We start from the raw sequence: 15372 nt of genomic DNA on the forward strand, positions 1-15372 counted from the left end.
ACGTTCAGTAGAATCCCTGGCATCTCCCCATTAGGTGTCAGTTCTACTTTCCAAACTGTGATAATGAAAAAGGACTCATGGCAGGTCACAGTCACCCTGATTGAGAACCACTGGGCTATGCAGGGAGAATTGACAAATGCAAAGGCATAGGATCATGCCATATCATGACAGGGCATTTGAAGAGAAACACAAAAAGCTCAAAGTGTAGGGTGAATAAATGAGAGCAGATAACTTTGGTGCAATGCCTAATAACAAGCAGATGAGTGGAGATTTTATTCCATCTAGATAAAAGTTTTTAAACAATCCCTTCCATCCAATATGGGATTGTGAGGGTGGGAAGTCAAATTTCCAGTGAATCTAAATGTCAGTCACTCAGAACCAGATGCCTAATGACTAAATTATGCAAGAAGTTCTAAATGCCCCAGCACCAGAAAAGGAAAAAAAAAAAAAACTGCTGTAAATGGTTCATTACCTAAAACAGGCTATCAAGTCTCCTTATCAAATATAAGACCATTTTATCAATCAGACATTTGAAAATGGAGATTAAATTTTTTTACCAAGTAGGTACTTTTTTATTTTAATAAACACTGTGCCTTAAGAATAATAATGTTCTTTTAAAACTGAAAGATTTCAAGATGAGCTTGATACAGTAGTAAATTTTAAGAATTAGCTACTGATTCCAATATTTCAGCTCAAGGCAAAATTGTATGTATTGTGATTACATAATTTTAAAGATTTTTATATAATAGACATTAAGAAAGCACTATATCTCCATAGAATATAAATGTGGGTATTTTTATCTTCTTAAAAATTAAAATCTGTTTTTTAAAAGAACTATAAATAACAGCTAACAAAAATGATGTTTCGAGTCATAATGAATTTTTATTTTCATAATTTTCAGCTGGGAAGCTGAACTGACTGTCTTGCTAAATTCTCTCAGTAACCATGAGAACATTGAACTGATGTGACACTCCTGATTGAGAGAGGAAACCAGCAAAAAGCATTATAACCCACTTATGCATTATAGTTAAGTGTCGTGGGTTATGAACAATTTAAACGGTTCAACCAGCACTATTCCTTTGTGTTTCTTTTAATTCCAAAAAAAACAAATGTGGTAGTTTTTTCTTTTACAAAGACAAAAAATAACTAAAATAAATAAGTGCCAGAGATTGGCATTTGGGTGGACAGAGGCTTAAAATCTGATGTGTTGAGGTTTGGCGTTCCCTCCTACTCCTTTCTTTTCCTCGCCCTTCCCTCTAACAACTAAATAAAAAGCTACAATTTGTGTCTGTTCCATCCAAGCTCCAGAAATCCCTTAAGAATGGCCATTCATAATGTCAGCTATATTTAGAATCGGGGGAGACCGCATAGTGCAGTGACGATTGCTTTGTTTTATATGAAGAAGTGAGTTTTGCTGTTCAGAAAGGTTTAACGTTTATGAAAATGATCTGTATTTTTTTTGTCTGTGCCAATTTCCACAGAGATTCCAAGTGATTTTGGATACTGTTTTTGTTAGGCTTTCCTAATATAAAACTTTGTCAGCTAGTACTATAGATTTCTCAGACAGTCTCCAGATTTTCTTAGATATGTCATGGCTTAATTTGTCTTCCTTTTAAAAACAGTCAGATTTGTAATTTGAAAGTAATGAATGTCTGATGAAAACTATCTACATGGGGATGTGTCCATATCTGTACCCACTATAAGGCTGTACTCAAAACAGTGGTCACGAGTGTCGTATCCAAATGCCAACCCATTCAATATGCAGTTATCTAATGCCTACATGTTCCAGGACTAATGATACAAACATAGACTCTTCAGTGAGGTTTTTACTTTCACAGTATATCTCCCATATGAAGTTTTAAATAGCATGTATTAATGGATATTGGGGAAAAACATTGTTATCAACCCTGTTTTAATGGAAAGAAATGTATATAAAATATAATAGGCAGAATGCATATGATTATACAAAGGGAAATCTTGTATACTCGGTGAATTATGTATGTTTTTTACTCCCTCTCTTGAGCTCTTCATTATCTTTAGTATCCTAAACAGAATAGACATTAACATATGAGAAAGTAAATACAAACCAAAAGACTTGAATGCTTGATCACAGTCTCATAGAGAAAAGGGAAAGGTTGCAACCAGATGGAGTTTTCGGCTTAGCTGTGAATTTCACACATCTGCAATGTGTTCCTTCCTGTGACTGGAAGTGAATATACACAGTTAAATCGCTCCAGACAAGGACCAGGCCTGTACTTCACATGTTAAAGTAAACTCCACTTGGGAAATTTCAAGTAATGTTAATCAGAATGAGCGATGCTATACTCTCAGTGGGTAATAAAGAGCCATTTACAGAACAACTGCTATGTCTTCCTGAGGAATTAGTTTCATTTAAGTTGTTATCTTTATGTCTTTTAGAAAGTGCAACAGTATACGTTAATAATTCAGGCTACAGACATGGAAGGCAATCCCACATATGGTCTCTCCAACACTGCCACTGCCGTCATCACAGTGACAGATGTCAATGACAATCCTCCAGAGTTTACTGCCATGACGGTAAGTATAGCCTGTCACTCAAATAACTTTACGTCTGTGGTCCATTACTGAGAAGTTTTGTCATTAATAATAAATGCGTTAAATATAAGTGGAACTTGCTTAACCTAATAGTGGAATACCACTGACTCAGACATTTCTGTCACTGGAGCTTTAAAACAGACATCCAAGTAACTTGCTTCCTCATGGTCTCCAAGTTCATTGTTAAAGATGCTAAAATATGCTCCCTGTACAAATGTGTGAAAAAAACTTTGCACTGGTATAATGGATATTTTCAGGTGCCATCACTGATTTATGCTACTTTGTGAGCATATAATTATCCATATCTCAAATAAAATTATTTCTTATAGTCAAATCCTTTCCCTGGACCCCACATTAATCACCCAGATACTTACAGATAGATGCTAGTTTTAATATTAATGAAACTATAACATAAATTGTAAAAAATGAAATAAATGCGTGGCTGAAAACTATTATAGTATTTTTTAAGTCAGACATAAAGGATGTGATTACTGATCTCCTCATTTAGCCTGGATAATAAAGATTGAAACAGAGCAGCAAAATTAAGGCAGTGTGTTCACTTCATTGTTTCACATTGCTTCTCTGACTTAGGTTTGTCTTTCTTGTAGTTCTATGGTGAAGTCCCTGAAAACAGGGTGGATGTCATAGTAGCCAATCTAACTGTGACAGACAAGGATCAGCCCCACACACCAGCCTGGAACGCAGTGTACAGAATCAGTGGTGGAGATCCCACAGGGCGGTTCGCCATTCAGACTGACCCAAACAGCAATGATGGGTTAGTCACCGTGGTAAAAGTAAGTATTTCTTGGACCATTACAGCCACTCTGCAGTAACTAATATATGCCCACCCCCAATTATTCTGATAGTGAATCTTGAGACTTTTTCAAACATCTCTAAATCTGGAATTCATATCTATCATTTGTTACCATTTAATAATATTGGGGTTGAGGTAGTGTACTTTGTCATTATCATTGGAAAATGGTTGTTTTAAAATTAGTTTGGACAGATTTACCAGTCTGAAGATATGACTAGCCTCAGCAATGATAATGTAGTTCTGAAGTTTTGATATCAGTCTGCTAAAAACAGTGTGCCACACTGACTCTCCTCATGTCCTTAGCAATTGGAGTATCAGCAGATGAAGTATCACAGAAGAAAAATGCAATGAGAAGTGAGAAAAGGTCTTACATTTTAAAAAAATTTGGCATTTATGTTGCTGGTTTTCAAGACTATAGGAAACTGGTCCTTCTGAGCTTTAATTGTCAAAAAAACCAAACCAATTCTCTGCTGGATGCAAAGGGAATATTCTTCAAGTGTAATAAGTGCATTTAACAATGTAAAAGCCTTTCAAGTGGATGTCTCTTTTCACCACCTAGTGAAGAGATTTACATCTTTGCCTCCCATCTGAACACTCTTGATTTGTAAGCAAACCTATGTGTTGGCCTTATAGAAAAAGGTACATAAATATGCCTGCTTCCAAGAAATATGTGCTTTGTCTACATGAGCAGAATGGGAAGGGATTGCAAACTTTCTGGACAAATACAGAGTGGTGATTAAGAACAGTAGCTCCAGAACCCAGCTGTCTGTGTTCAGATCCAAGCTCTGCCCTTGAGACTTGTGTGACTGTGGTCAGTTATTTAACTGCTGTTAAACTCAGGTTCCTTATGCAGGAAGTGGGGCTTGATAGCAGCATTCCATTCAGAGCACTTTTGTGAGGTATCAGTGAGGCTTGCTTGTACACTTCAAAAAACTTAAAACTTGTTTAAATAAATAAAACATTTATTTAGCATAAATAAATGTTACCATTTCTTACTTCTTGGCTTCTTTCATGTCTTACTTAAAATACCTCAGAAAGGGACACTGAATTGGGGATTTTAGAATAAGTAAAGATAACTGTGTTACTTGAAGGAGGTCTAGATTAAGGAACTGATACAGGTTGTGCAAATAATGTGGCTTTCTCAGGACCTTCATCTCCTGGTCTTTCTTAGGCCACCAGTGATGGCATGAGAGCTCTCTATGCCACTTCTTTCCCTGTTATTACCATATAGTAAGGCTTATTTGCACCTACACTACAAGATGATCAAGGGAAATTGAGAGTGCAAGTCCAATCTGGTCACTTGACTCCAGTAACATTCTACTGACAGTAGGACTCAGTGGAACTTTGGAAGTTAGTATTTATAAGAACAGTTATTTTGTGCATTGCATTATCATAGAGTATTGTTCTCAGATTTGGGATTTTTACAAATCTGTAAAATACCCAAAATTATTTTGGTAGACAGCCAGTTTTAGTTTGCAAAGTAAGGAGGAAGAACAAAAGCCTTCCACCTAAAAGCACCATTATTTCTAAAAAGAGAGAGCAAGGGTACATGCATGCATTTGCTTTTACTTCAATTATGAAAGGTACTTTTAAACTGGGTACATTTAGACTTATGAAAAACACATTTTCTGATTTTTATTTTTGTTTTTGTTTTCAATTCATTGCTGGCTGTTAAAATTTTCCTAGATGAGGAGTGGTCTTTGTACCAGTATTTGAAAGTATAGATCCTCATGTTTTCAGCTGACAATATTATTTAATAGTTTGGATCAATGAAGGCTAGATGGCTGTTTTTTAAAATAATCAAGTGTTTATATATACCTAAATAAATGTACCCATGCAACAGTCTTATGCATTTTTTGATGAACAAGATTTTTACATAGTTTAAATTAGTATAAGTATTTCAATCATTGGGCATGCTAATGCATGTCTTCTAGAAATGTGAGAGAACCCTTATGGTGTGGTGATTGAAAAAAGTTAATGTTTTGGAAATGGACTTGATAGACTAAACTGCAGAATGCAAATATTCTTATTTCTGCAAAAATGTGGTTTCCCCTTTTTTTTTTTTTCTAGCCAATCGACTTTGAAACAAATAGGATGTTTGTACTTACCGTTGCTGCAGAAAATCAAGTGCCCTTAGCTAAGGGAATTCAACACCCACCTCAGTCAACTGCAACTGTGTCTGTTACAGTCATTGATGTGAATGAAAACCCTTATTTTGCCCCAAATCCTAAGATCATTCGCCAAGAAGAAGGTCTTCATGCAGGTACCATGCTGACAACGTTCACTGCTCAGGACCCAGACCGATACATGCAGCAGAATATTAGGTATGACATGCCATTTGAAATATTTTTGTAATTTAGATTCCATTTTAGGCCATGCATAGAAATTATTTAATTTCCCATTTGAGTAAGAAACGTTCATTAGAACCCAAGCTACTTATTACAAGAATATCATTTTATCTTTTACTTCTTAATTCTACTAGTTTTGAGTCTTACAGAATATAGTCTATCTCTTGAGAGAGAAAAAAAACATTTTTAAAGAGAAATACCTTCAGTTCTTCAACACTTAGAAAAACCAATAAAGATGTGAATGTTTTCCAAGATGATTTAAAATTTTTTTTATGAATTTTCCTCTCAGTTCTTCAATGACTATATTAGATACCAATATAAGAATGGACTGTTTATTTGAAGAAAAATGCCCTACCTTTGTTTCTTCCCTCTTTCATTTAAAAAATTAAAAATTTACCCTGTGGTTTTGTACCAAATACTTCCAAAAGTTTCACAGTGAGTAAATAGGGAATTTTCAGGAGCACATAAAATTTATATCTCCTTCATATATCAGGAAGAAAAGGAAACTCATGCCAATACAAATAGCTAAGAGCTAATTATTTTCATCCGTAACCTGTACAGTGAATTTAAAATGTATCTGTGACAATTACCAACCTCAGCAAAATTTAATTTATCCTTCCTGATGAGGGAGTAGATGAGTGGCAGAGCCTACCAGACATCCCTATTATCCATAGCTCAAGATGATAATTTTTTAAATTAGCTCATCACTTATTTAACATTTTTCAGAACTGCTGCTAGCAGATAACTGCCTATATATTCTCCACTTCTGCATACACTGAAATGAAAAGAGTTAAATAGCTAGTAAGTGTATTAAAGTCCCTTAGGTTTAACCTCTCAAAATAAAAAATATTTTCTCCAATCTTTATGTTGATTATCTGAGCTTGAAATGTTTACCCCCACCTCAAATGCAAAAGGCATTTAAGCTGATAAATCTGTTCATACTGGCTCAAGACTATGAGATTCTTTGAAAAGATGTAGATCTGAGGATTGGCCCCATGTGGGAGATCCTGGTAGAAAAGGGAATTAGATGGGGATGTCTCCAGTGAGAAGTCATTTCTACCACCATAACATGGTAAAACATTTAGGAGTTGTCTGTGCTATAAAATTCAGCTTCTATTATAATTTGTCTTAAGTTCTGTACCTTAGGACCACTTATTTGAGTTATGTTATCAACACCTCTGATACGTGCTAAAGGAGACAAAAACCTAAAGTGAGATCTATCTGGCCAACCTTAAGCTGTCGTAGGGAGCCTGTGCTCCCTCTCTTGTCCCTCAAAAGCCTACAGAATGTTTCCTTCGTGGCTGACAGAATAGAGCCTTCATGTGCCTCTGCAAATCAATGCCACAGAAATAATTTTTCATCTGAAAACTGTATTTCCATCCATACAGGTTAATGGACTGTTTGCATTTTTTACAATTAAATATATATAATATGCTTTGTTTTTTAAGTTTCATATCAAAAAAATTAAAGTCAACTGTACTTTCGTTTTGTAGATATACAAAATTATCTGATCCTGCCAACTGGCTAAAAATAGATCCTGTGAATGGGCAAATCACTACAATTGCTGTTTTGGACAGAGAATCGCCAAATGTGAAAAACAACATATACAATGCTACTTTCCTTGCTTCTGACAATGGTATGTAATTAAACACATATGTTATTCACTGTATTATCCTGTGCAGTGGTTAAAGAGAGTAGAACCTCTCGTACATGCATAGGAATTGAGATTTTCTGTAAAACTGAATTACCCTAACCTTTATTGCCATAAGGTTCCAACATTTTGTTTTGTTTTGCTTTTTCAAGGCCCCAAGTTTTATTACTGTTTCCCATGGGGTTTCTAAGACACATTTCCCTGTCATCTGTAATGGATGTTCTCCATGACCTTCCATAGTATCCTGGCATTGTGATTAAGAACTCTGCTTATAGCAAAGCTCAAGTTGTAGAGTGCATGCCTAGCAAATGGGACGCCCTGAGTTCAAACTCCAGTGCCACAAAAAAAAAAAAAAAAAAAGGAACTTTGCTTGTTTTCCTGCCTGACCACACATCTATACCTCATTTATTACAGGATTAGTCAATCTTCAGTGTACCCAGACTCTGTGTTGAGCTTGTCTTTTGTATTTCTTAGTCTATTTATTTCCTTATGTGTGTCTCTAGCAATTGTCCTGTTTCTAGTGCTATGCCACTGTCTGTCATGGACTAGAAAACTCTTAATTCTATGCATAAATTGAGAGGAGTGAATATATAAGCCTTAGGGTGTTGGTTTTGAATATGCTTTGATACCTTTGTTTCTGGATCTCTGCTGAATTAGAGTTGATTGAGACACAAGCACTTTTTAAAAGATATCTTAAATAATAAAAGGAATTTATGTAAACTTGATAATGTACTTATTCTGCTTTGTTAACTCTTAGTATAACTTGTGTTTAAGAATTCAAGCTCTGGAATTCTATCTGAACCTCTGTTCCTAGACTCCAACTCTGCCACTTTCTAACTGTGGAATTGGGTGTGGGATTTTAAGTGTTTCCCTTTTTGCTCTTGTTAAATAAAAATAGTGCTATCAGCAGTTAACTCATAATTTTTTAAATTAGATGTAATGGCATCTAAATATATCATTTTTTACATTCTACATAAAAATTTAAGAAATGGTACCTAATGCAAACTAAAAGCTCAGATATTTCTATTATATGTAAATAGTCTCAAAACTGAAACACAACCATCTCTCTTTTTTTTTTACAACAACCATATTTCAAAATTTCTTTAATATTAGAGTATATGTGTGCATTTAATAAAAATAGGCTTCAAATTGATGGTCAAAATGTGCAGTTTGGAAAACATTGCCTATCAATACTTTTGGTAAAAAGAAATTGGGATGAGATTACTATCTGAAATAAATCTATATGGCAACAGAGTCAGAGCAGTATTTCGTATCCTTGCTAAACTGTGCAGAGTTGAACCTTTGTAGGGACAGCCTCTGCTCTTGCCCATCAAAGCTTCACATTATTATCTCCCTAATGCTTCCATGCTAAATGTAAACAGTAGTTTTTCCCTACAGTGGAGCTTAAAGAAATACATCTTGAACCATTATGCTGAGATTTAAAGAGTCATAAAAATATATATATGAATGTTGACTATGAGATACATTCAGATTTCTCATTCACCAAGGTGGATTGTTTCCTAATTGAAAAGGTATTGAATGTGAGAGAGAAGTGAGCTATTGCATATAATTGAGATGCTTTGCAAATCCACTTCAATATAAATCACAAGGCTGGGTTTGGAGTGTCAGTTCTGCTTCTTATGATTGGGCAAGTTCTTAGGCTCTCTGGGCCTCTGTTTCATTATTGATAAATGGTTTTGCTGTTGTCCATTTTATAAAGTTATTACAATAGTAAGTCAAGTAGTATTAATATGATAGTAAGTATAAAAGTTGCTTAAACTATTAAGTATCATAAAGGTTGTTGTGGTCGTAAAATATTGAAACAAACACCCACTCTCCATCCTTCATTCTCCTGCTCTCAGAACAATCGTATTTCCCAGAGAAGGTAGTAGAGATTCTTACTTACTCACTTCTCAAGATTGTGTGTCTGCACACCTTCCTAGTTGTACAGCCTTGAGCAGGTCACTTAAATCTTTGGGCTTTGATATGTATTGTGTGTGTGTGTATATATATATATATATATATATATATATATATATATATGTACATACTTATAATACAGCAGAAACAAAATTGCCAGACTGAATAGTCACACAAAGTGGTAAGGATTTTTTAAGTGCAGTGAGAATGGGCTTGGGATCAGGCCGAGCAAGTTTTAGTAACAACTCTGCCACTTATGTAGAAACATGTACCATGAGCAGTCTACACGGACTGGAGTACCTCATCTGTTTAAACCTGCTTCACAGGATTAAGATAAAATAATGCATACAGAGAAACCAAATCCTTTCTCGAGGAGGCAGCTGGCTGATCAGTTTCATTTCTCTCCTCAGGGTGTTCATTCCCGAGATGAGGCCCCTGGTTCTGTATTACTTGCCTGTCAATGGGTGCAATAGGTCTTAGCTGTGTTGGAGCTTTCAAAGTACTCATCTGTTCTTTCATGCACACATCTTGGCTCTCTGTCAAGAGAACAGGCTCCCTAAGATCATGAGTCTGTGTCCTGCTTCTCTGACCTTCTCTAAAGTGCCTGGAAGAGTGTGGTGTGCATAGTCCCTGAGTAAAGGACAGCTAGGGCAGGGAGGACGTGAGATCCCACATCAAGGTCATGCATTGTCACCATGCTCAGCTCCAACAGGACATCACTATCAGCTCAGGATTGTCCTAGGAGGGAAGCAAGAAATGGATTTGTGCCAAAAACAGTCTGTTCAGATACTGTAGCAACGAGATTTTGCCAGGATATTACAGTGATAATGACAAGAAGGCTAAAAGCTTCAAGAATTTCACCATAATTGAGGTTCATCAGAGAGAACTGTTCAGCATCAGTTGTGATTCTTTTCCCTTTTTAGGAATTCCTCCTATGAGTGGAACAGGAACACTGCAAATCTACTTACTTGATATAAATGACAATGCCCCTCAAGTGTTACCTCAAGAGGCAGAGACTTGTGAAACTCCAGACCCCAATTCAATTAACATCACAGCACTTGATTATGACATCGATCCAAATGCTGGGCCATTTGCTTTTGATCTTCCTTTATCTCCAGTGACTATTAAGAGAAATTGGACCATCACCCGGCTTAATGGTAAGAACAGGTTAATTATTAGAATATCAGTTGAGAGGTTTTGAAGTCTGGCTTGAAAAGTTAACTTTATGTGCTTCATAATCTTCTCATTAAATATATTTTAAAAGCTATTCAAAGTTTTAAGTGAGATATTAAAACCTCTTAAAGCCAAAAAAAGGAAACTTCACAATGAAGCATATTTGTGAATCACTTTATGTGTATAAATGAGTAGTAAATGCATTTGGGACAATGCTATTGTGTTTTTTTATCATGTTAAATATTAACTGTCAAACTGTATTTTTTTTTCTTTTTGTATAGGTGATTTTGCTCAACTTAATTTAAAAATAAAATTTCTTGAAGCTGGTATCTATGAAGTTCCCATCATAATCACAGATTCAGGGAACCCTCCCAAGTCTAATATTTCCATCCTGCGCGTGAAGGTTTGCCAGTGTGACTCCAACGGGGACTGCACAGATGTCGACAGGATTGTGGGAGCAGGGCTTGGCACGGGTGCCATCATTGCTATTCTACTGTGCATCATCATCCTGCTCAGTGAGTACTTTATCTCACAGGTTAGGTACCTTTTGCCTCGGGGATAGTCACCAAAGTAACTTAGCCTTACAAAATAATCAAAAAACTCTTTGACTCCAAGCGCTGTCTTGTCAGTCATACACGGGACAGTCGAATCCACTTTAGAGTTGTTTCAAGCACTTACACACTTGCCCAAGCCTCCCCTCACAAAAGACTTCGTCCTTGCCCTACCGTTTTCTAATGTCATTGCTTGGGGCGCTTCAGAAAGCTCTTTTCATAGAAAAATGTTAAACAGTCCTAAGTTTATCTTATGATTTGAGTATGAATTTATGGCATAGCTAATGATTGAGGAAAATAAGTATATTGCTTTCCTTCACTTTCCTGCATAAAAAGCACAGTCAGCAACCTGCTCCAGTCATGCGAGGATCAAGGTATTTGTTTCTGAAGGGCTGCACAAAATAGTGAGAGATTGTACTTCACACACAGCACATTCGATAATAGAAATGATTACACAGCTCAATAAATTGTCTGTCTTTAGAGTAAGTGTAGATTAAGGAATTGCTCCTTTTTAAGATACTTAGCAGTGTTTGGTTCAGTGGAATGCAAAAAATTAACCACTGGAAAGTACTTTAGGAACCACTTCTAAGCATGCAGGTTAAAAGAATAAATTGCCCGGGCCCAGTGTTTTATTGTGGAATAGCAGCAGGACTTAGTTTATTGTGCAATCATGCTATGCACCAATCACTTTCTTGAAAATGTTGGCTATTTCTTTTATGTTTTCTCCATTTACAAGTGTTCTGGTAATTTAGAATTCTGTCCCTTTATTCTAAGCAATTACTATAGAAGCTTGAGCATTTTTTACTTCCTGTGTGGAGACTACTTTGGCTATAATTTGAAACCTGCATGCTATTCTAATAATCCACTTGCAAGATTTAGCCCTGGAACAATGGCAAATGAGATCGTGTATCTGGCTTTAAAAGGATATTTATTTTTATGGCCAATAATAAAAATGTGCTCAAGTAGGAGTCATTAAATCTTTTGTTTCAGGATGTAAACTGATACCCTCAGATTTTAGACAGAATTTATTCCTAAATGTACACTGAGAGATATGTTTCACTTTCAACTGAAATGTGGCATATATGCCAACCTTACCAAGAAAGACTTAGGTATGATGGATTGAGGCATGCAGAAGTGACTATGGCATTTTGAATGAAAATGAACTGGCACTGATTCCATCAACTCTGGAAAATTTATGGTTCTAGACCTGGCATATATATGTAAAGGGTGAAAGCCTAATATTTCAGTACTCAAACTGATCCCATAATCCTCTTAGCTGAAACATGCAGCTTGATGGGGAAAAGAATGTAGAAAGTTGAGGCAGAAAAACACAAGCCTGGGAGTCAAAAGAAACTCAGGATCCAAGTCCTGATTCAGTTCCAGTTTCCTGCCCAAGCACTTGTCCTCCTGAAGAATTACCATTTTCCAAGAATCTGGTAGTATAGTGATAACTGACCAGTCTTAATAAAGCAGCAGTATCATAATTTATCTTCTGTTTTGTGTCTTCAAATGTTACAAGGTATTCTATTAAGGGCATATAGCCAAAATAAGAAAGAAAACTGTTTTGTCTCCACATAACAAACTGAGGACAGAGACGTTCATCCATTGTGTTTCCAAGACACCAGGGACGGGAGCCTAGTTTTCACACTCTGAATCTAGGTCTGGTATAAGGCCAGATATAGAAAATAGAGGAAAAAAATACATCAGATCCTTTACGTGTAAATTATTAGTGTTGGAGATTAAGATTAGATGGGTCAAGCTTTCAAAATGGTGATGTTAAGTGTCTTTACTATGTTCCTATGTAGTCCTTGTTCTCATGTTTGTGGTGTGGATGAAACGACGGGATAAAGAGCGCCAGGCCAAGCAACTTTTAATTGATCCAGAAGATGATGTAAGAGATAATATTTTAAAATATGACGAAGAAGGTGGAGGAGAAGAAGACCAGGTGAGCAATACTTTAAATTTTAAGATGTTATGTCATGTTAACTGAATGTTATAATGTCATCGTATAGATTAAATGGTTGAGAAAGTGCTAACACATGAAATAAGTAAATTACCAGTTTTCTCTTCTGTTACTACATTATTACCAGTAAGTTGGTGACTTCTTTCAAAATTCCAACCGTCATTGTATTTGTTTTGTAAGAAATTCATTCACACTGTTTCAAGGAGGCTAGAATTTAAACCCAATTCCAGTGATATTATAATAAAAATATTTTTCTTCACAGTCTTTCTTCATTGGATGGTCAACATATAACTAAACTAGTCTCCACATTGGGATCTAGGTATTTATATGTATGGAAGAAGAATCATTAAACACTCTTTAAACATTTACCAAGCAAATTCAATGTTCCAGGCCCAGTTTTAATCCCTGATGATGGAGTAAACAGATATTTGCCTTCAGGGGCCTTACATTACTAAGTAATATTTGAAGTTAGAAACAACATGTAGTTCATCTTTGTGTACACAGTGTCTGTCATGGTGCCTGGCTCCTAGTAGTTATTCAATGAATGTCAGAATTCCCTTCTTGCTATTAAGTAAAGTGACCCTCTGTATTGCGGTGTATGTGTTAGAACAGTATCTTATTTCAAGGATCAGAATGCCCAATATGTGGAAAAGATTCTTAGCTGCTCAGAAGCAACATTTTAGATATTGTAATAGCTGACATTTATAAGGTCTGTACTACATAGCAGACATGCTTCTAAGTAAACCTGTGATAGTACTATAATTTTCCCCACTTTGGTGACAGAAAATTTAGCCTAACATGGATTCTATAAGGTCATACACCAAAGAAGTAGTAGATGAAGGATTTGAGTCCACCATGTCTGTCTGATTGCCCAGCTAACTGCTCTGATACAGTCTTGAAATTATTGGGAAGATAGTAATACAATCCATTAGAAATCACTATGGCAGGTATTTCTTACATGCATCTGAGAGTTAGGTCATTTGTACTTACTAAAAAATGTTAGGGATAGTAGACTGAAAAGTACCTAGAATTCTTGGGGTTTACCTCTTTTGTCTTAAGTATACATGCTGACAATCAGTAATAGATTTCTTTACTTGAATAGAAGCAAATTTCCATGAACATTTCTTTCACTTCTTCACTCCTTTGGGAAATTTATACAACACTTTTTCTTTGACAAAGCACATTCACAGTATTCAATCTTAGTGACAGTCCTTCAGACTTTTCCCTTTCACATTTGCAGAAACTTGTATGATTTGCTCTCAGAGTTTATAGAACTCAAGCCCACACCCTCTTATTACAGGTTCCATGCTTGATTTACAATACCTCAACTCTCTCATTTAAAAGAGATGCATGTTTAAACTATGTTGAAAACTTGACTCAAAAGTGTAAAGTGTAAAGCTGTTTTGAATACTGGCTGATTAAAGTGACTCTATAAATATACCGCAGGGTTTCTTGCTTATAAATGTCTCTGAATTTTAAATTTCATGTTTGGCTTAATTCTTAATTAGTCTATCCTTTCACTTTCCTAGGCTATATTCAAGATCGACAAAGGTATATTGATCACATTCTCTTATAAACCTTCTACTTTCATTATTTTATTTTTCATGGCATTATTTATAATTTTCAAGACATTAACCCTAAAACAAATACAATGAAGGATCGATAAAAATAGTACAATTAGAAGGTCATGTATCAGATGCTGCACAAAAGTAAAGGTCCAGAGGCAAGACCCAAGATAGTTCTCAGCACCTTGAGTGTGAACCAGAGTACTCAATGTCACCTTTTCTGTTTCTCTTGTAATTATTTTAGGAAAGATTCCTTTGTTTTTCTTTATTTCTTTTATTCACATGTGCATACAATCTTTGGGTCATTTCTCCTGTCTTCCCCCTGCCACCTCCCTTCCCCCACCCCTTCCCTCTCCCCCCACCCCCTTGCTAGCAGGCAGAAACTATTTTGCCCTTATGTCTAATTTTGTTGAAGAGAGAGTATAAGCAATAATAGGAAGGAACAAGGGTTTTTGCTAGTTGAGATAAGGATAGCTATACAGGATTTTACTTGCATTGCTTTCCTGTATATATGTGTTACATTCTAAATTAATTCTTCTCGAACTAACCTTTTCTCTAGTTCCTGGTCCCCTTCTCCTATTGGCCTCTATTGCTTTAAAGTTTCTGCATTAGTTTCTCTGCATTGAGGACATCAAATGCTATCTTGTTTTTTTTTGGGGGGGGGTTTCTTGCCTATCTTCATACCTCCCTTGTGTGCTCTCGCCTCATCATGTGATCAAAGTCCAGTCCCCTTATTGTGTTTGCCCTTGATCTAAAGTCCGCATATGAGGGAGAACATAGGATTTTTGGTCTTCTGGGCCTGGCTAACTTCGC

The 15372-nt window shown here is 35.9% G+C and overlaps 1 protein-coding gene across 1 annotated transcript in view; it reads left to right on the forward strand.

The window, feature by feature from the left end:
• Cdh2 (cadherin 2) overlaps positions 1–15372 on the forward strand; it is a 203936-nt gene that overhangs the window by 159887 nt on the left and 28677 nt on the right. The window contains exons 8-14 of the mRNA XM_074070099.1: positions 2419–2556; positions 3183–3368; positions 5459–5712; positions 7230–7372; positions 10231–10464; positions 10762–10995; positions 12837–12976. Of these exons, the coding sequence (XP_073926200.1) occupies positions 2419–2556; positions 3183–3368; positions 5459–5712; positions 7230–7372; positions 10231–10464; positions 10762–10995; positions 12837–12976 (1329 nt within the window). The remainder of the gene's footprint in view (positions 1–2418; positions 2557–3182; positions 3369–5458; positions 5713–7229; positions 7373–10230; positions 10465–10761; positions 10996–12836; positions 12977–15372) is intronic.

Source organism: Castor canadensis, chromosome 4, assembly GCF_047511655.1.
Source record: "Castor canadensis chromosome 4, mCasCan1.hap1v2, whole genome shotgun sequence".
NCBI lineage: Eukaryota > Metazoa > Chordata > Mammalia > Rodentia > Castoridae > Castor > Castor canadensis.